This window comes from Daphnia magna, linkage group LG6 (assembly GCF_020631705.1).
Source record: "Daphnia magna isolate NIES linkage group LG6, ASM2063170v1.1, whole genome shotgun sequence".
Taxonomy (NCBI): Eukaryota; Metazoa; Arthropoda; class Branchiopoda; order Diplostraca; family Daphniidae; genus Daphnia; species Daphnia magna.
In genome coordinates this window covers 10,287,858-10,308,986 of record NC_059187.1, presented here as the reverse complement: position 1 = coordinate 10,308,986, position 21,129 = coordinate 10,287,858, and the positions used below count along the sequence as shown (strand labels likewise).

The window sequence follows — 21,129 nt, the reverse complement described above, 5'->3', positions numbered from 1 at the left end:
CGAAACAGTAGCGAAACTGACGTCCGGTCTAGCATGTTCTCTCATACCACAAGGAAAGCATGTTGCGTCGTTGCAGCTACAGACGTCCGCCAGTCGCGCGTCTTATCGGCAAAACCCACCAACGTCACACGTTAACGTTCAATATTCAACAGCCTTTAGATTGGAAGAAACGGTTAAAGCTTTTTACGGGCACGACAAATCTCTTGTTCTGCACGGGTCGTAAAAACTAAAAATAAAGACTGGAATTAACTGGTAACTTTAGGAAAACAGCGGCTTAACTCTTGAATGTCAACTGCTGAGCAACGTACGATTCGTATGAAATACAGTCGGATAGACAGCGCAAAAGGTACACTCGGGCCAAGAGGAAATCAATTGGAAATAATGGAACACGACGTTGCTGTGTTCTACACGTTATTGATGTACGACGCGTTGGAGCGAAAAGACGAGAGCGCACAATATGGTTCGTGAAATCCTACAGCTGTTGTCTGTCTGCACTATCAAGGTCTAGACACCCAGAGTTATGTGCATTTTTCTTTTTGGCTTCTTTCTCGCCACCCACTGAAACCAAACCCGCCCACCCATGAAAACCCGTCAAAATATCTGATAGACATTCATGTTTTAGTTTTGCTTTTTTTCCCCCCTTGTTGTTGTTGTCGCCCGTTAGGGATTGTGATTGATAAGGGCAGGTGGAGACTTCAGTGGGATATCGAAGTGAGCCTCCTGATAGTGAATGGTAGGACTAAAGAAAATGCAAAGTCCACCAGTTAAAGGAACAATCAAATGGAAATCGAGAAAACGTTGCATTCAAAACGCAGAGGGAATTCGAACCACAATATCGACGACGACGGTCGAGGCCATACCTGTCATAAATGTTTCACAGTTGTGGCGTTAAATCAATTGTTTTCTTTTTAAATGAAGAGCACGAGTGAGTCACCACTAAGTGAAATATCTGGAAGAAGAGAAAAGAAAAAAAAAATTGAAAATTCACCTAATCTCACGTCACAGATTAAAAAGCAGAATGTGAGACGCATTACACTAGCCTTATCAGTACATCACCGAGCATACCCAATAACCTCTTGTAAACAGGATTTATTGGGCGCCAGTACATTTTTCTGACCGCATTTCTCACAAAATTAGAACTTGTTAGTTCAGAAAAAAAAAATGAAGAAAAAGGACCAAAAAAAAATTAGAAGAAATTTTAAAAATAATAAATTATCGCACTGATAGAAGACGGTCCAACTTCCTTCTTTTTTCAAGTCTCAAGACAGAGAAGAGATAACTGAACTACCATATCAACGCTCGGTTTCAACCATTTTAACACCCGTTTTAGATATTCCTGTTACATAGTTGTTTTGCCAGTTTAATCGCCTCAAGTCGTTTGAAGGATGTTTATCTTTGGACCCGTGCCTCCGTGACATTACGCTGATATACAAACCTGTATTACAATTATTGTTAAGAGAAATGATTCTGACTGTCGGGACTTTCGGTGCAAAATTGGACGTGCGGATAGCGTAGACGGCCAAAGACATTATGTTTATTCCATTAGAATCATCCTCGTTTTCTTTCGCTCTATCTATCTCTCACGACTGTACAGTATAGAATATAGTGGGACTGGTGGAGGTGCCAACTACACAACATCCAGCATATCAACGGTAGCCAGCACACGCCTGACTCTACTCTCTTGTTTGACGGATAGCGGTGGGTCGGGAGGTGTTTATTTATTTATTTATTTTTATTATTATTATTATTTAAGTGTCCATGCAAAGCAAAGTGGAAATGGATGGATAGATGGACGCTACACATTTTGGCACGCGACACGAAGAGGGAAATTGCAACTGTGGAGATGAACCATCTGTCCGTCAAACAAGTTCCTCTTCAGTCTGTCGAACACGCAACCGCATATGAATACATGGGGACCGTAAGATCGATACGTGAGATGGGCTACGACACGCTTGAACGATGATGATCGTAACGACGAATTTCGTCTGGACCAAGAGCGGCCACATCGAAATGAGTTGGAATGGCGTTTCCAATTTCCTTGCCAAGAATTCGTTCGCGAAGCGTTTGCGTTAGTGTTTGCGCCGAACAAAATGACACTTTTGGGCAAAAGTGTTGCATGTTTGCAAACCATTTGTCCATGGACTCGCGATGAGTTACTGCAGCCAACGGAACGTATAGACGGACAGAAGAAAACAGAAGAAGAATGAAAAGAAGGTGACGGTCGCTTTTAGAATTGGCTCGTTCACAAAGCATTAGCGCAACCAATTCGCAACTGTTTAACTGCGAAACGAATGTGTTGTCGCAAGAGAGATTCTCCTGGCTCGACATCCTTTGGCGGATGATAATCCGGATGACGGTAGCCGTTGAGGAAGTGGCAAGTACCTACGATGTCGGCTGGAAAGTTCTTCGGCAGACAATCGCGCGGTCTCGCTTCCGTTTCAAAGATGGGCGTCTCTTTGATCAATCTGGACGATGTCATCGTCGTAGTGTAGAACGAATCAAAAGCAAAAGAGGAAAAAAGAAGAAAACCCAATTTGAAATGCGTAATTAAACCACTGCCACTAACGACGAGCGATGGCCATTGAACCAGTAAAATGCTTCCCTTGAACTAGTTTAGATCAACACGAGCAGAGGGCACCCGTTTTGCATTAATCGGAATGGTTTGATGAATCCATGCATTAAATATCACACGTTGTGACAAGACACCCCGCGGACGACTCTTATTAATTTGTACCGTCAGATACACGACACCTTATTAACGTCGCCAAGTTTCACTTCACTTCACTTCGAAAACAGTTGGCGCGACATACCCTCCCTCCCATCAACGCTGCAACTTAAAGTTATATCATTTGGGACTTCAACAAAAAAAAAAAAAGAAAAAGAAAAAAAGGACATAACAAAAACAAACTCGATAGACGTTGCGACGTTGTGAAATGTAAAAACGTGAAAGGATGACTCACTCGTATGTAGACGGACTAATGTTGGTACGGAAGGGGACGCTAGTCGATTCAAACTTGTTCGCCAGGGTGACGTTGTTGCCAAAGAGGCAATACCTGGCGTGACCAATGTCAAAACACAATAAAAGAAGTGAGTCGATTGCCAAGTTGAAGGATTTGACAAAGTCAAAGTTCACCTTGGCATCTTGCGTCCGACGACGCCAGCCAAAACCGTCCCCGTATGCAGTCCGATGCGCATCTTGACGGTTCGAGGCAGCCAAAACGAGAAAGTGAGAGAACAAAAAAATGTCAATCAGATTTAGGGCAAAACTAGTTAACCAGGCTCTCTCCCGCCCGTCTGCTGCGTTCGCTATTGTCGGACGTGTCTCGTCAAAAAGCCGATACAAGACTAATTGGCTAATCGATAAAAACTGAAATGACTGCAGCCCCCCCAAGTGGGGACATTGCTTAGACACGTGCCCGTGACGCGTAAGAAGCGCGAGGGGGGGAAATGGATAAATAACAAAAGGCCACTCACCTGAATGGGCTGTCCGTCGTGAGTCTGGTGGAATCGGCACACTTCCAGCATGCAGAGCGCCATCCAAGCAATTTGTTGTGCGTGAGTGGAGCTGGCGCGGTGCAGGCCGCCAGCGGCGCAATAAGCGTCACCGATGGTCTCCACCTACGACGAGATTGTTCGTCAAACGCATCGTGAAAAAAAAAAAAAAAAAATAAGGCACTTTGAAGCAAGAACGAAAGAAAACAAGGTTACCTTGTAGATGTCGAGATCGCCGCAAAGGACGTCAAATTGAGTGTAAAGCGATTGGAGGAGACTGATGATCTCCATCGGAGTTGCCGTGGAACAAATGGCCGTGAAGCCGACCAAGTCACTAAAGAGCATCGTCACATTGTCGTGACTCTGCGCCTCGATCGATTCGCCTGTGCCAACGTGATCCAGGATGATATCAGCCAACAGCATCCGTTCGAGAGGTGCCAAAAACATATCAAACGAAAACACATCAATAAAAGAACAAATGAACAAAAGCCCAAAAGAGAGGAACGACTCGCAAAACGTACACAACCACGAACGTACGTATGTCATTCGGTCCGTTAACAAATTTGACAAATAAACATCAACCGGCGTATACTACATTATAATGTGCCATCTCCTTTTCTTCTCGTTCTACTCTCATCGCATTTCTTCTTTTCTCCGATGAGAAAGGCGAATGGCTTCCTTTTCATCAATTCTTTTTTGGCTCTCTGTTTATCTGCATTGTTCAAGGCGGAATGGAAAGCAAGCGGATCGGAAAATCGGAATTTAGGAATAGAGAAAGAGAAGTGCTTTTGCTTTTGTATACAGCCTTCTCCTATTGCTTCGCTAAGAGTATCGTCCTCCAGCTAAGTGGATGAATGTGCTGCGCGTATCGTCATCGACAGGGACCAGCCAACGGTCGAAATCCTTGGGATTCAGATACGTGATCCTTTCCACTTCCTCGCCCAAACTCGTCGTCTTCCTCCAGTTCTTTTTCTTCTTCAACCTCGCAATTCGCAGGTCGCTGCTGCTGTCGTCTACAGACAACACACGCACACGAGGGCACGCAAAGACACTGCAACGCTGACTGTATACAGCCAAGTAAAGCCCATTTCTCATCAAGCAAAAGTAATGCCACGATGGCCACGATGGCGACGACTAAGCTACATCTCTACTTCTTTCCTCTTGACATCGAAAAAAGAAAAAAAACGAAAGGTTTTTTTCTTAGCTTTCAACAACAGGCGACATAGAGAAGAGAGCCGTACGTCTGGGTTAGTTGCCCTCTTTTTGCCAAGGGTGACATTAAACTCACTATTCCAATCGATTGCGTGATCCCTTTCTCACATCAGAAACGGCGGACATTTTGACTTGTGGCTTGTGTACATCTACCCAGCAAAGGCCAAATGATCGTCGTCCTCATCGAGCCAATAACCCACACTTTTTAAAGACGGGGATGAAAAGAAGGGGACAAAACGATAGAGGAATCGTCAAGTTAAAATGGGATCCTTTGATCGCTATCTTCTTAAGTTTGGTAGTCTAGTACGTTAAGGAATTCACTCACAGCAACTAAAATAGATAAAAGCTACGCAATAAAAAATCAAAGAGGAAAAAAGAAAAAAAAAAAAAAAAGTCCTGGAAAGAACCAACCCGTAATTCATTTACGATTATCATGTTGGCGGATCCATCCTTCCCCTTTTAAATCCCGTGCTACCACAGTTGGTTCAATCTATAAATATAGATTGGACCAAGTTGGTAAAAACGTTTGATTCCCCATGCGTGAATTCAAACAAGAAAGTAAATCATTCAGGATTGGCTGAAGAGGGTTAAAAAAAAAAGGGAGGGGGGGTCCAAAATCGATTTTGGCCGAGTTTAATTATTTACAGACGACAAAGGGCGAAAAGAAAGGTGGAGATTGTGAAATGGAAAGTTCGACGGTCAACTCTTCTGATCACAACATTGATCGAAACGACCAAACAGACGTCTGCGCACGCAGCCGCACAATCTAATCAACCCAAATCTTGATGGATTCGATACGATGAATGAAACTTTGCGAATTGCCTTCATGGGTTTCGATCCAACGTTTTCGGTTTTTATCACATCTTTTGAATCAACCGTTGGAACTAACTTGCTTAGATCTACTATACATAGTCATTGAGCCATAAAAGCGGAAAAAAGTGGATGCGCCGCTTTGCCATGCGTGCAGAATTGATGACTTACCCAGCCAAAGCCTCTTGGCGATGTCTGGCGGGAAGATGAGATGGAGCAGCGAAACATTTTTTTCCCGTTCTTGTTCGACGGCCACCGTTGCCTCTTCAATATTTTTCTTCAACTTGTCCAGTCGGCGTTTCATTCCGTCCTTCAACGAGAAAACAACGATTTCAATAAGATGAGCGTAGTCGGAATGTGAAAGTCATTGCGATTACGTCAATCAATCATAACAAAATGGATTGGCATGATATCTTCAATGGTGGGTTATGCCACGTATTGGTATTTGACCCCTGCTGTAAGCCTTACGGCGAGAAGAAAGACGGCGAATCGTATCAAGTGACTGTTAATGAAGTAACGAAAGTCGGCCAACGCTATCAAAAGCCCCACGACGTTTAAGGCCAGAAAAGATGAGGTATCGATGCGAAAAAAAAACTAACAAATCAGTTCAACTCGAGTGTTGCTCGTCAGAAAACTCAACTCAGTGAGCTGTCCGTTAGCGTTCCCTGAAGACGGTCGGACGAATAAGGCGGATCTTCTCAGTTACATTTTGAAACATTGGCGGCATTTACATTCTCTTTCGGCCTTTTTGTTCTTCTTTATGACGGCAGAAGGCGGATGATCCACTACGAACAGTGAAATCGTAACCGAAACTTTATAGATGGATTTCCTCCATAAAAATAACGGCCAACCCACTGCGGTACAAATAAACATCATCATCATCAATACTATCTACACACAAAAAAAACAAAAAAAAAACAAAAACAAAAACGAGTGAGAGCGGAGCCAGCCCTTTCATCGCACAAATAAATATATTTACAGAAATAAACATCTGGTTAGGCCAAGTGTCCGCAATAAACAAAATAATAAGCCTCTCGTCGTGGTTTATAGATGGCGATTGCGCATCAGCAATTTATCAAACAGTTTCTTTCTGCTCGGCCATCTTGCATGACGAGCCTTGCCGTGCAGTGTTGTTAATGTATCCCCGATGATCACGCAGTCGTTATTGATGATGCAAGTCGACGGCGATAGTAGATGAGAAATATCAGCAAAGCTATTGGGACGACGCCCGCTTTATGCCTATCGCGCTTCCGCCTTCTCCTTTGACAAAGCATCCAATAGATGATTGAAGCGATAAGCTTCACTCATGAATCAGCATATTCCATCCCCAACCACCCCTTTTTTCTCGCAATCCCGTAACTGGGTTCAGGCGCGCATCGACGTCGTTCTCGAAAAGGAATTCTACGATATGTTGGCGACGAGGCCCACAACTCTGTGTTGTATATATTAGATTTTCTATTTGCTCTTTGAGAAGAGCTCGTTTCATGGGGAACCGCAAAAAAAATAAAAGACGAGCGCCGAGAAAAAAATAGAGTACGAGGCATTCGCTACAGCGTGGACTGAAAGTCGACGCAATCCAGTGTCTAAAGAATAGGACGTTGGAACAATGAAAAAGGAAAGAAAATAAAAAAAGAGAGAAATGAAAGAAAAGGGGAAAGAACGAACCTGAGCACGAGCTTGCTCTCCGATGAGGACGATATCCCGCGTCGCGTCGTGGATTGGGATGTCGGAGATGAAGAGACCGCGACTCGTCAATGCCTCCAGGCCGTCGACCAACGGCGAAGCCAAGAACAGCAAACAGTCAGACTCGTGGCAGTAGAGCATTTGTCCTTTGAATTCCAGCCCCTGTACCCATCCAATCGTTAACTATTAGTCTCCATATTGTATGCATTCCAAACCCACACGCATGCACGTCAAACAAGTCAACTTGATTATCATGCATTATTAGCACAACTTGGATAAACAACATCATCCTTCACCAGGCCATCAAACACCGCCTTCCCTCGCATTGTTGGCTGATCATATGCGCGCACACAAAGTCAACAGGGCTTCATTCTTATGACCTTTAGGCTACAAAGTTAATCAACAAAATGTCAATCTCCTTTGTTTTTAAATCCTGATGTAAGCAAACAATTATAAAAAGAAGCAAGAGCTTTGCAAACAGGGAGGCACTGACACATTTTTCTTGACTGAAGATGCAAACGATTGGTTAATCAGCCAAGAATGGGTAGCAATCAATTACGTTCGAATGCATCTTCCACTTGCCCTGCGGCACCCATTTGCGATTGCATTGAAAGAGACTGTCGATTGTCCTAGCGCCCTGCTGAAGATTATTACGCGTGGCACCAAAGTATCAACGAATGTTTGCTCACCTCAAGTTTGGTCTTGCGACTGTCCTTTGTCACGTGACAAACAGCCAGGATAAAAGGGCTGTTGGCCTTTTTGAGGATCTTGTCAAAGTTGGGCTCCACTGTGGGTTTCTTCATCTGGAAATAAGTTGCCAAGTGACGACCCATCTTCTTCAACTCGGCGCCAAAGAGGCGCATAAAGCCGACGCCCAACTGGACCAACTGCAGGTGACGGTCCACCATAAAATGCCAGGGAAAAGCGCGGCAAAACGTCGACGTCCCAATGTAATTTTGGCTCATACAAGTCGACGTCGACACGGACGTGGTCGTCGACTCGAACGAGCGAAGATTCAACGAATCTCGTTGCTTCAAGTCGGACAAGTGGGGAGCTCGTTGGAACGGCCGGGTCGGCTGGTCGTCCGTCACCGACGAGGCCATGGCGGAAGGGTCGTCAAAACAAATCAGCGATCGCGTCTTGGAGAGGAGAACGTGCTCTTCGTCTTCGGTTATGGCCGTGGACCTCGCCAACGCCTCGTCTTCGTCGACGAAGGGCATTGAAAAACAGAAATGATAGCGAAGAGCCGATTTCGATTTGAGTTCGTAAATGGTGACGCGGATGGTGACACCGACGTGAAACAGGTGCGTGGCGATACCCTGCGACAACCGACAGACAATTAAGTACAAGTACCGGTACAAGACTATCTTAAAATGAGAAATTAAGTAGAAGAAAAAGAGCGTCTCATTTAGCCACAAGGCAATTAGCGTCCCAATTTGGCTTTCCTTCCGCATCCTTGTTATCGTGATTGTAACAACAAGACCGTCGCATTCACTCTCACTCTCACTCTCACTCACACAAAATAGATAAATAAATGGACAACAGGAAAAGAAAAGGTAAATTGGCCGCTAATGGCGGACACGAGGAAATCTAATTAAGGGCACAACGGAAACCAGACAGCCAATCGAAAAGAGAAGGCGAGGATTCCGGTTTCATCATTAACGCTAGATTACGGCTGTTTAGGGCTTCGTTACGTGCGTGTACCTTGAGAACCCCGGCCCATAGATAACCGCAAGCGGCCAGGGCCGTGCGGAAGTGAAGCGTCAAACGGCCTTGTTCCGGCACGCAACTGAAAGAAATGTCGTAATGATTGGAGATGATGATGTTGCCTTCGTCGTTGCTGCTGCTACTACTACTAGTTCGGTTGCCGCTAGACGTCGTTTTCATCTCTTGGTAAACGCTACCAAGATTCTGCAGGAAGCCAAAAAGGTCGCTGCCCAGGGACTGCAGAGCCCCGCAATACTCATCCAGCACGGCCAAGAGGAAAGCTTCGCCCATACGCTCCAAAAACTGCCGTCGCTGGATCTCTGCAAGCCACACGTGCAGCCAAAAGAAAGGAAAGTTGAAAAACAAGAAAAACAAGAAAAAGAGAAAAATCACTCGTCATAATGATGATATCGTGTTGACACAGGGAAATGGGAAAGCAAAGCAACCGCCACTTTAGAGCAACATGGAAATAAGCGAATATCAAAGTCCCACTAGAGATTCAAACGGGAAAGAGGAGGAGGCCGAAAAGCGAAGGCTAAAAACTACTAAAAACAGGAAATAAGAATAAATAATAGAATAGCTGACGGCATCATTTTCTTTTCTATCGCAACCAACGAGATAACGTTGGAGAAAATCTTTTTTTCTGCGAATTGAATAGGGCAAATGTTGCTATCGCCGTCTTCACCGCGATAAACACATTTCAAACACCTTCGACGACTTCGACGACTTCAACGTTCCACTATGCTATTTAGTGTGTGCGCGCACGTACGCCATCCCGACACGTGATACTAAATAGACCCAAATCGCTCCCGCCAATGGATTCAAACGAATAACAAGAAACAAGTAAAAGGGGTGAGGGGGAAAGATCGGGGGGAAAAGAAAACAAAAAACAACAAACAAATTTCTCTTCAAAGATGTTTCCAATTTCCCACCGTTTGCCTTTTCATATTGTTCTTAATCTCAATCTTTTTTGTTGATGTTGTTGCTGTTGTTGCCTTTCTTCCCCAAGACAAGGGCATCGATCTCGGCCGCGTTTTTCTTCTTCTTCTCGTCGTGATCGATCGATGCGCCTTCTACACTTGTGCCTCTACGGAAAATGCCAGATTTTCTACCAAATCGAAGATGCGAGCAGACGACAAAAGGACTTTGGCTGAGCGTGTCACGATCATTTAGCGGTGGTTGGCCATTCCCTGTTGTCTCGTGTCTCGGCCTTCTTTTGCACTCGTCCCTTCTCGCCATCGCGATGACGGCTAAGGCACAGCCCTTCGACCCGCCCACCCCCCACTCGATGCTTCTTCTCCTGCTGCTGAATACAGATTCACACAATTAGATTCAAAATGAACCCTTCCTCGACATGTTCTATTAAGACGATGACGAGCGGTGTGATTCTAATCTGAATAAGATGAAGTAAGACGTTGAATTGCATCTCGATCGCGTGTCGGCCGAGATTAAGACCAACATTGTTGATGGATGCAGTGCAATGTAGAGAATGATGGAATAACAAATGACCTGGTAAATGATTGGTCGCGTTCCAGCAGCTGTGCAGGAAGAGGGATTCTGGTTCAGCGATCGACTTGTCCGTCATCTCGGCAGCCAATCTAATCACAAATGGAACGTATGAAAAGGCCATCTCTACTACGTGCACAGTGCACATATTTGTGCAAGATAATTCATTCGAATGAGAATGACATCAGACATTTGGCGAGTAAACTAAGGGTCTTATGGAACCAAGTCGTTAAAGGCATAGCGCTGCTACGAGCTTGTCTTTACGACCTTCACACAGACAATCCATTGACTGGCCTCTTTTTTAGTGGTCAAGAACTTTGGTCATTTCGCCAGCAATCGGTGCCACGTTTATGTCCGTCGGCGCATTTCATTCCAAGTTCAATCAATCAAAGACTATTCCCTCTTTGCTACCTTTCATTTTACGGGGGTCATATTTGCAGTAATGATGGGCTATTTTACCGGGCATCGTCCAAGTGGCTTTGTCCAGCCGTTGCGTTGCTCTCGCTGGCGCTACCATCGTCGTGGTGAGGATTCAGGCGATCCCATTGATGGACGGCCCGTTGCAGACAACTTTCCTGTTATGGTCAACAAACAGTTAGAAACGAGTCGAATGCTATCAAAAGCGTCATGGCAGCGAGTAAGTAGACGAGAAATAAATAAACAATCCCGTAATAAAACGCATTGCGAAGAACGGACGCAAGAAAAAGGGACCAAGAAGCTGGAACCAGGTTTCTATCACAAGACACTAAGACCCGGGGCAAAGAGCGCAACGACCAACGACCATCATCCAACGAGCATCGAGAGCGACATCATCTAGCATAAATAAATGACACGGCAGGCACAGCCCGAAAAGAGGCAGAGAAGATGATTTTGTAATAAAAATCAATGATTCACGACAAAAGAACGCGGCTATGCGACTAGCTTTGTCTCGTTTCCATGAGCTCCGCGCCTCTCTCTTTACTCTCTTTGCTCTCTTTCTTTTTTTCACTTGCTTTCATCGTCTCAAAGTATTAGTGGATCACCGGTATACATTTATACATCTATATAAACATAGAGTAAAGAATGTTGGCGCTGTCGTACGAAGCAGAGCAACGTCAACTAATCGGATGCGAGTCAAAGAATCGGATGGCGGTGGCTTTGTGACTAGACGACTCGTAACTCGCCTCGGGATTTCACGACGCGTTACAGCGTACAGTTCCCGTGTGTAGCACGTGAAACAGAGGGCGATGAGACGAGTCTCAAAGGACGGCAAATATCCAGTCTCAAAGTACACCAATAACCGCCACACAATGCATCCCCCCCCCCAAGCACTCTTGCCGCTAACCATCGGCTCCGTCTCATCATCCTGGCCAGAAATATTAAGTCTCATCAAGAAAAATAATAACAAGAAACTAACTTTTTCTCTTCTCTGGCCATTCTCATTCGCTTCATCGTTTCACGGCTTACACACACACACACACAAAACACATCTTCTTTCGTGAGTTGCGTTACGTTCCATTCCGCCACATCTATTTGCTTGCGCCGTTGGGTGCTAGAAAGAGGCATCACCCCCGCCGGTCTTTTTATTTTTTTAATTTTCATCCGAGCCTTCTTAATTCCATTTGGCAAAGCGGATCCATGTTCCCTTTTGCTTTTTAATGTTGATTGAAAGTGTGTGTGTGTGTATGTCTGTGTATAGAAAGAGGATCACTATTCAGCTGCATGGAAAATGAGACGACGCAAGAGTGAATCTTATTTTGGCCACACTAATCCCATCCATCAACGTCTTCACTTGGGATGCAGAGCCGCACATTATTGCAACGCCTCCTATCCCAGTAGCGCCATCACGGCGAGAGACCGACTGCCATTTCTCGTTTCACGTGATTGCATTTGCTTTTTACAGAAGATTGCTGTGCACATTGGCGGTTCAGAGAGCAATGGCGAAATGAAGTTAAAATATTCAAAAAGGGAGAAAAGAAAATGACGGCCTGGATGTGGATCACATAGTGTCGCCTTCTTTTGCCGCAGTGTCGCCGAACCCTATTTACTCGCCCTTGTACGCGAGGAAATAAATGCGATCCGACTACTTTGAACGAGATTGCAACCGCCTACCACCAAAGAGGAAACGTACGTGCAACCAGCAGGTCTCATTCCACGTTTAGGCGAATTCTATTTCCTCAACGGCCTCCCAGTGGGGCCGCTAGCGCGTCGGAAAGTGTTGTCGCTGCCAATGATTGTCGCTAGATTCTCGACGTCTCTTTGGGACGGACGGACGGACGGACGAACAGTCTGCCAAAAAATACGATGCTCGTAGCAATAGAAAGTCTCCAATAAACAACCCATTTTTTAAAGAAGGAAAAGAACGAGGCAAACAAAAGAGGAGGGAAATCTCGGCAAAGTTATTGTGAACTACAAACTTTTGTCAGCAAATGGGCAGAGATTGAATACAAGTTGAAGACGCGCAACACTTACAAATAAAACAAAGAGGAAGTATATCGAAGTTGCTTCCTCTCTTGTAACGAATACGTAATGAACGAACTTTCTTCTCTGTCCGGCATTGTCGGAAAAAGAAAAAGGGAGGAAGAGCAATTGTCTACACTGTTATCTGTCAAAACAAGAGGAAATACGCCTTACGAGTCACGACCGCTGGGTGAGAATCACGTTCGCTTTGCATGAACGAAAAGAATTTCGTTTAGTTGCGAGACAGGAGACGAGCAACGTACGAATCAAGGGACACGGATCCGCAAGAATGCGTCACGCTGAAGACTAATTAAAATGACTTCCATTGCACATTTCTCATGCCCCTTCGCTTCTATGCATCGCGATCGCTTCACTTCACTTTTAATTGCTGCTGTTGGTGTTGGTGATGATTGTAGAAGTCAAACAATTTTTTGTATACATGCAAATCGTTCTCCAAAAGAACAGCACCTTCAATTGCCTTTGATCGTGAATCATATCCCACTCATTTCCAATCGTTTGCACAACCGTTACCAACGAAATGTAACGATACAAGATAAAAGGGGAACAAGCAAACAAACAAAAAAACGATATTTTGAAAAGGCACTAATGTTCTTTGATCCCCATCAGGTTTGCGCAACTCAACTACCCCTCAGGAAGCACTTCTACTGGTACCGGGCGGGACGCTATTTGCTGCTACTGTTTGCGGTTCCATTGGGCCCCATCTGCTCCTCCGAAGGTCTCGTTTTTAATTCAGGCAACTATGACATATGATAAGATTTACGACGAATACATCCATATTGATCGTATTAATATGTGCATTCAGACGGCTAAATCTTGGTTTTATTCGCCCGCTTTTTTAAATTTTCTACGATTAACAATCGCAAAATGAAAGGAGAGAAATCCTCAGATTCGAAAGCGTTCCAACTGAACGTAGAAAAAGTAAAGGAAGCATCAAAAATGATTCTATGACCGTAAGGATATCAACAAACAAAGAGAATGAAGAACGTGACGTAGTGGAGTAAGGTGTAGGCAGCCCAATACCAGGTGTAGCAACCAATCAATAGCAAATTTCTAGAACTAGGGCAAATAAATTTGAAAAAAAAACTAAAATGCTCCCAAGTTTGTTGTGTACCCAAGTGGCCCAAGGAAAACGAGAAAAAAAAAACTAGATCAAGAGTAGGGTGAAGGAGAAAAAAAAATACACAAGTACAACAGCTAACCAAACAAAAAGCCATAAAAAGTAATGAAAGTTAAAAATAAATAAATAAATAAAAAAAAAAAATAACCAAAGAAAGAAAGAAAGAAAGAAACAAACAAATAAAAAAGTTGGACTTTTTAGACGTTATTATCAAACGTATCGCCTCGATCTGCTTTTGTGATCACGCACCACAAACACATAGCCAACGCTGGTTACAAGAAACGTGCATGTAGACAACACATACCCAATGCAATCTGGTTCGATCCGCACGACACGCTAGCCTTTTTTTTTTCTCTTTTTTTTTCTATCAGGGGTAGGGGGTATTTCTTTCTACTTCACGCAGAGCGTGTCGTGCGAAACAAACAACAACAAATAGAAGGAAATGCAGATTGTAAATCGCTTTTAGCCTTCTCCCACTAACCACGTAGGGATACAATTGTCATATACTCTCTGTAATCAATGACCTACGAAATGCATTGAAATTCAAGATTTTACACAAAGTCTCTGAAACTGCTGAGATTGAAAGATGATCATTGCCGGTTATTGGTACGATTTACTCGTCTTTATCGAGACCGCGATGACAAGAACAGGCGGACGCAAAACGTGAGCGCAAGTGTAAAGAGGGCAGCTCATTAACTTGCTAGAGAAACATGTGCGTGTGGCATCGCGCTATACCAGATTGCTGCTCCCTGTGGTTGCTGTTACTACCGTGCTACTTTTACAACAACTACTACTACCTCTTGTACAACTCAAATAGATTCCTTCGACGAAGCGGAAAATAAGAGTTGCCGCCATCATCATCATCATCATCATCGTCGTCGTGATCAAAAAGGCGGAATCGTTTTTGAAAAGAGGTCCCGACTGGGACTCCTACAACGTCGAGCTGCTTCTCCGTCTCTTTTTCAATCTGTCCCACCCAACCCAACCCGACCCGACCAAACCAGACCAAACCCAACCAAAGATGATGATGATGAAGCTGCTATCGATTCTTCGTTATCAAAAACCCTTACAGTCACCGACCACATCATTTAAAAGAAGTGATGCGTCAGGCTTCTCGTTTTACTCCTTGCACGCACTCACTTTGACAATCAACAAAGACCAGCCGCGCTAAGAAAGAAAAAAAGGACGAATTGTTAAAAGTTATCTTACCGGTAAAAGGACGAGCGAGCTGATGGCTTCACTGAGCAGCCGGATGTTGAGGGTCCTCTTTTCTGATCCCGTCTCCTGTGGACGAGACAGTTCGTAATCTTGCGACTGCTGCCGATCGTTTGGTGTTTGTTGACCAAATCGCGTCACCGGCTGTTGTTGTTGTTGCTCGACAACAGGACAAGGTTCAGTTGGCCGTCGAAATCGCGAGCAAATGAATCCTTCGGCCATGTCGATTGATGTGTATAACCTGTAAATATGAAAAGGACTGTTGGATCACCATGGAAAACACTGAAAATCTCATTTTCTTTCTGAATTCGAAGAACTTACTATTAATCTTTAGAAGATTATTAGAGTAGACCAGTTCTGCCGTTGGCTTTCCGTCCGTTGCACACTTTTTTTCTTCAGCCAGTCTAGTCAAAATTTAACACACAATGAAATAGCAGGATGTATAGAAATGCACCTCGCTAAAGCAATAAATAAATAAACCTAATTGAATTACTGATGGTTGTAACAAACCTAGAGCTAACGGCTGCCAATCGCCTTTTACCCCGTTTTCTATGGCGAAACAGATGGATGAGGGTCGAACCTTTTGGATGTTCGTATCGAACGCAAGTCGAGTTGGTGCGGGACTGGAGGGGACCAGAAGACTGCCGACTGCATTCAGCACCTACCCCCAATTCTCTTCTCTCTCACTCGCTCCTTGTCTGCTGGTGCACGTCGTCCACAACGAGCTCTAGCGAGTGCATTTGGCGCGCATGTCGCTACTCCTACACCAGGCACGACTCTTGACGCGCTTCTTCCTTATTCTTTTCCTTTCCATTTTTCGATCATTCTGTCCAGGCAATTGCCAAGGGTAAATGTCTTCCTTTGGCTGTGTAATTTTTGACATTACAGCAACACCATTTCACATCCCATCGGATTACGGATGACATGTGTGTCCTGAGAAGAAGACCTGAAAATAAATTAAAACTCAAAGTTACTTGGCGTTGTCTTTTCGATTTCAGTAATATCGAAAACATTTGCCAATTAAGATGACCCACAAAGCACATTCAAATGTATGGCAATTAAATTGCAGAGTCGGCAGAAGTAAGTAAACAATTCCGAGAGAAACCCAATTGAATACATACAAACAACGAGCCAAGTTCACAACGACTCTGTGTCGAAATGAACTTCAATAATAAGCGTTTGGAGGACTGTGGTCTCTATTCCTAATTAGGATCATCTGCATTTTCCCCGTTATCTAATACACATCGCTTTTTAAATATTTTTAAGAAATATTTTCGTTTCAATAGAGAAAAAGGGCAAGAAGAAACCATATTGAGCTATACGTATGCATTTACACTTGACAGGCTTGTACTATCCGTTCGACATTATCAATATCGATCTCCGAATAGAAAACAATTCTTTTTCCACGTGGCCCACTGGCCTTACTTTGTGTGTAACGTATATTGCTGAACTATCTATTACAGTAGAGCAGCAGGAGCTGGCAATGATGTTCCATAATACGGTACACTATTAATCGTACATCAGCACGCGAAGCCAGTACTACCATAGCAGCAGTGAAGCTTATATTTATAACTGATTCAATAAGGTCGTCAATGGAAGGAGCCACAGCCGAATAGGATCGCCTGTTGGCCGATCTATTAGCCCCATAAAAAAAACAAAAGGTTTTTTTCATTCTTTTCAATACCTTGCTTGTTCTTCGCCTCTAGTCATACTCAAGATCTGGTGATTGTATTACACACGGATGCACGTTCCCGGTTGCCCAGCAGCGATATGAAAACAGCAACGAACCATACGGCTGTCATATAGAAATCCAGTGGACATTATTGGACTAAACGAAAAGCTTAGGCAACAATCAAAGAAGAAAAAACGCATATCTTCCCTCTATGCCTACTCTATGCAATCATATCTTCTCGTACAATAGGATTACAAGGCTGCATCTACAGAGAGGAGCGTGATAGCCGCCTATTTGTAAAGACTACGTAAATGCAACGCACAATGCACTCTGTGTATAAACTCTAAAAGATATTGTTGCTGTACTTAAAGCGCAAGCTGTTTTTCTTTGACGCTTCGCAAAGACATAAAGAGGCAATATAAGCCTCCCTCTCTCTTCTTTGTTTTCTTCTTCGTGCCATATCGCGACTGGTAATACAACTGAGACAAACACAAGCACTCGAAAGAGTCTAAGAGATGTCAACAAAATAGAAAAATAGAATAAATAAAGTTTAAAAAAGAAAATGGAAAATAGGTTGGGCGAGAGCACTAGTCACCGTCAACTCCTAGAGGAAAGGGGATCCTCTGCTTGCAAGATCCAATAGCGCATTATGCGATACATACACAGAATGAATAATGAATAGAGTAACCTTAACCCAAAGTTTGCAACGACACAAGCAGAGGCCCTAGAATTAATAAAAAAAAGACGACATTTTAGCGTACGTATGTCAAATGGGAGCAGAGCGTTCAGTTAACCGACAGAAATGTTTTAACTAGGCGACTACCGCCAAAGTAATCTAATTGAAATGCGATGCTTTGACGAACGGTTACGGATGGAACAACTATTCCCTTGATTCACTCGACTCCATCTCGGTTACGACTCGTTCGCTTTATTCAAAACATTCTCCCCACTCTCTCGTCAACTCTTTTATCCTCCCCAGCATACGAAACACATTTCGAATGCCTCTCCTGGTCAACTCACGTAGGCCGTCACGTTGGAAGCCTTAAATGCCCAATGCGTTCCAACACGACGCAAAAATAGGATAAATAGTAGTCTCGTAAATTGTGTTTGGTATCAATCGATCGACGTTGGCTGTTTCGCCCCAGCGCTTTCGGTCGCAAAGGATCTGCTAGTCCAGAGTAAAAACACGACAATCGAGCATTCACATGTCCCGTTTGCCTTAAAACAGGGCAAGCCTCGAGCAACACTTGCCAATTCAACAGAGACGAGCACAAAGATACACAGAGACCTACTTATTGAATCCAATTTGAAAGGGCGAGAAGGAGTCAAAAGTCTACAAGGAGTATGGACTGGAGCAGCTTGTTATATTGCCTCTCGGCCAACGATTGCCGAGAAACCTTTCAATAACATTTCACCGGCCAAAGAAACACACAAATGAAGCAGAGTATAGTGTACGATCAGAAACGCTTTATCGAAAGCGAAAAAAAAGAATTAACCCAATATTTCTTCCCCATTCATCCCTTAAAAATTAAACGAGTGAGAAAGATCTCCACGACAACAACGTCTATACGTTCACTCGATAGAAAACATAGTTGGTGAAATGTTTGCCTTTGAGAGCCGAAAAACGTAAAAGATTTCCTACCTTTCTTAGCTTTCAATCGGGATTGGGCGCCATCTGCAACGCGTTGTCGGATACTCCATTTGCAGGCGAGACGACGACGAACGAAGCCATTGTCATCCTCTTTTTGCCTCCTATTCACGCACTGCCAGGATGCAGCTTTTTTACGTCTTCATCTCTTTTCCTGTTTCACCATTCAAAAGATATCAAAAGAAAAGAATAAACAAAAAACATTGAGGATTCAGAGCATTCAACACACCGAGAATATGGACGACAAGAATTAAAAGAAGACTCATCACTCCCATCGTCTTTTTTCCCGCCTCGAGATCTTTTATTGATTTGTAAAGAAGACAATCCTTTCCCTTTTTCCAATTTCCTGACGTCTACTAAAGATGATGAAGATGTGAAAGGATTCATTTCGTCTGAGAAAATGAAGAACAGAAGGAGGGAAAAAATTGCTTATATCAGCAACAAGATAAAACCAACAAATTGCGAAAAACAAATTGAGCGTGAAACAGATGATCCCTCAGCCATCAACAGATTTTAAGGTGGTGAACGTGTCTACTCGAAACACTAATATCAAGAAACTATTTGTAATCAACGGCTAATTCCAGTTCAATCAAGGTTAAACACGCAGTGTAAAATGGAAAGATAACCACGAAAAAGGTAATGATCCGTAATCGCGACACGTTCGTGCCAAGAGATTGCCCTAATGGAAGGGCGGTTTTCTTTTCAATTCCTGCAACCCGAATTCTCGAGCTTTAGAGATCGAAAAAAATAAAATAAAATAAAAACACTGAACCAATCAATTGGAAACGTATCTCCAGCCGCCATGTTTGAAACTCGACCAACTACACACTAGCAGAGATTCTTGGAATGGATTGAAATTTATTTACGCACGAATACAACTGAAAGTCCTACTCAAACCAGCAAACTGATCAACTATTGTTACTGAATTGCTACCACGTTGGTTTGCAATCGATCAGAAAAAGGTAATTCAACCCTGTCCTAGTGTACTGCAATCACAACGACCTTGACGCCCACATTGCTCGTAGCTTTCAGACACCAATTTCACAGCTTTTAGTTAAACTACCTTTTTAACACTTTTCCTATTTAAATAAAGTTAATTGCAACCCTTGAAAGCTACACTGACGAATCTTAAAACCTTATCAGTAAAAACAAAAGCAAAATAGCACATGAATAAATGTTGAAAAGTTGTGGACCCACCTTGGATTATCGACTATCTCGAATAAGAGCAGGACAAGACGAAACTGAAGCAGAGAGTGCTGTCCCAATGGCTGACAAAGACGTTTTCCCGGGCTATTTGCCACTTGTTTTAATTGTTGAGTCATTAATCACTTGGCACTGTTGCCATATTTTCGGAAGGTGCAAAGTTATTTCTCGTAATTCATAAACAAATCAAAGTAAATGCATAAAGAAAAAAAATGAATTTTGAGGTAACAACATTTTATTAAAACCCCAATAATGATTTAAGTACGTGAAAAACCCAAAAGAGAATTGGCCATTATGTCGCAGTTGCAACAAAGGCACGCGTTGTAGCATGTGTGTTTACTGCACTTGTCCAACCTCCAGTTGAACTTTTCAGGTGTCGATACGGTACATTTTCACTGAGATGTTTTATTGCTCTTGTTGTTGAAAACTTTGCTTTTCGAAGAGATAAACGTCTCACTAGGCTAGACGAATGTGGGATAAAGTCTTGCCAACGGCATTGCTGAAACCTTGCCAATGCACACGTCAGCTCAGGGTTTTCTCTGTGCTCGGCGTCTGAATACACAGGAGAGAGATTATCATTTACCAGCTTACACAAATGCTACGTAGCTACCTGGACTTACTCAGTGCACTTTGATGAAATGAGAAATCTCCGTTTTCAACGTACTTACCACCAAGCCCTTGGCCATATTTTATCATTTTCCATGTTTTGATCAAAGACAGTAGGCTAATGTGGAATTACTATTCCTCTGTTTCTCGTGGCTCTGCCCACATACTAGCACACTGAATCCGTACATCTGAGATCCGTTAAGAATGCACGTTGGCTAATGGATGGATGGCTTACGGCATTGGCTGACGTAAATGCCTCGACGACACCACATTGCAAAGTCGACATCACAAGACATTCAATCGAATTTTTATTTTCAAAAACATAAAATGACAAGGAAAATATGACAAACTAGGATCCCGGAATCGATGATAGAACAAGCCACCCGCAATCATGCTCGTCATTAATTTCTTCTTTGTTTTCCCATACATTATTGATTAGAGCAGCATCGGATGGGGGGAAAACCATCTTGACATAATTGGACAGCAAATCGCCTCTTAGCAATTGAAATGCAGCCATCCAAAAGAATCCACGTCATCATTTTTAGGTGATTATACAGCATATGCAAATATTGTCCCTGCATTTCAAAGTTTTTATTCCATTTCCTGTGAATCGTAGATGTGCATGCCACTATATCTGTCAAACGTCCTCTCCTCGCATCTCTCAAGTGCTCGAAGACACACACACAGAGTGGGACTTTGGTGTGATGGAAGGAACGGTGGCATACGTGCAGCAGCACTCGGGTATTCCAACTCAAGGTGATACTGCCGTCGACCATGTTGATGTCTGCTGCTGGGCAT

The 21,129-nt window shown here is 43.5% G+C and overlaps 1 protein-coding gene across 10 annotated transcripts; it reads right to left on the bottom strand.

Moving 5' to 3' along the window:
* Positions 1–15: 15 nt before the first annotated feature.
* LOC116924336 (head-specific guanylate cyclase) lies at positions 16–19,823 on the bottom strand. 10 transcript variants are annotated; one of them, XR_006647732.1, is made up of 17 exons: positions 19,720–19,823; positions 18,517–18,676; positions 15,713–16,148; positions 15,524–15,606; positions 15,197–15,443; positions 10,870–10,985; positions 10,414–10,502; positions 8,902–9,224; positions 7,887–8,516; positions 7,180–7,359; positions 5,686–5,824; positions 3,709–3,875; positions 3,475–3,618; positions 3,134–3,195; positions 2,961–3,053; positions 861–949; positions 20–153 (listed from the first exon to the last, which is right to left on the bottom strand). XR_006647732.1 is itself a non-coding variant. In XM_032930863.2 (17 exons), exons 6-17 carry the CDS (start codon positions 15,422–15,424, stop codon positions 2,243–2,245), a joined length of 2,394 nt encoding a protein of 797 aa, XP_032786754.2. In that variant the 5' UTR covers positions 15,425–15,443; positions 15,524–15,606; positions 15,713–16,148; positions 16,887–16,997; positions 18,517–18,676; positions 19,720–19,823; the 3' UTR covers positions 1,508–2,242. The 10 variants fall into 10 exon arrangements, 9 of the variants coding, with proteins under 9 accessions (XP_032786757.2, XP_032786760.2, XP_045030750.1 ...); XM_032930863.2 differs by lacking the exons at positions 20–153; positions 861–949 and adding exons at positions 1,508–2,465; positions 16,887–16,997; XM_032930866.2 differs by lacking the exon at positions 861–949 and having other exon boundaries at positions 16–153.
* Between the last annotated feature and the right edge of the window lie 1,306 nt (positions 19,824–21,129).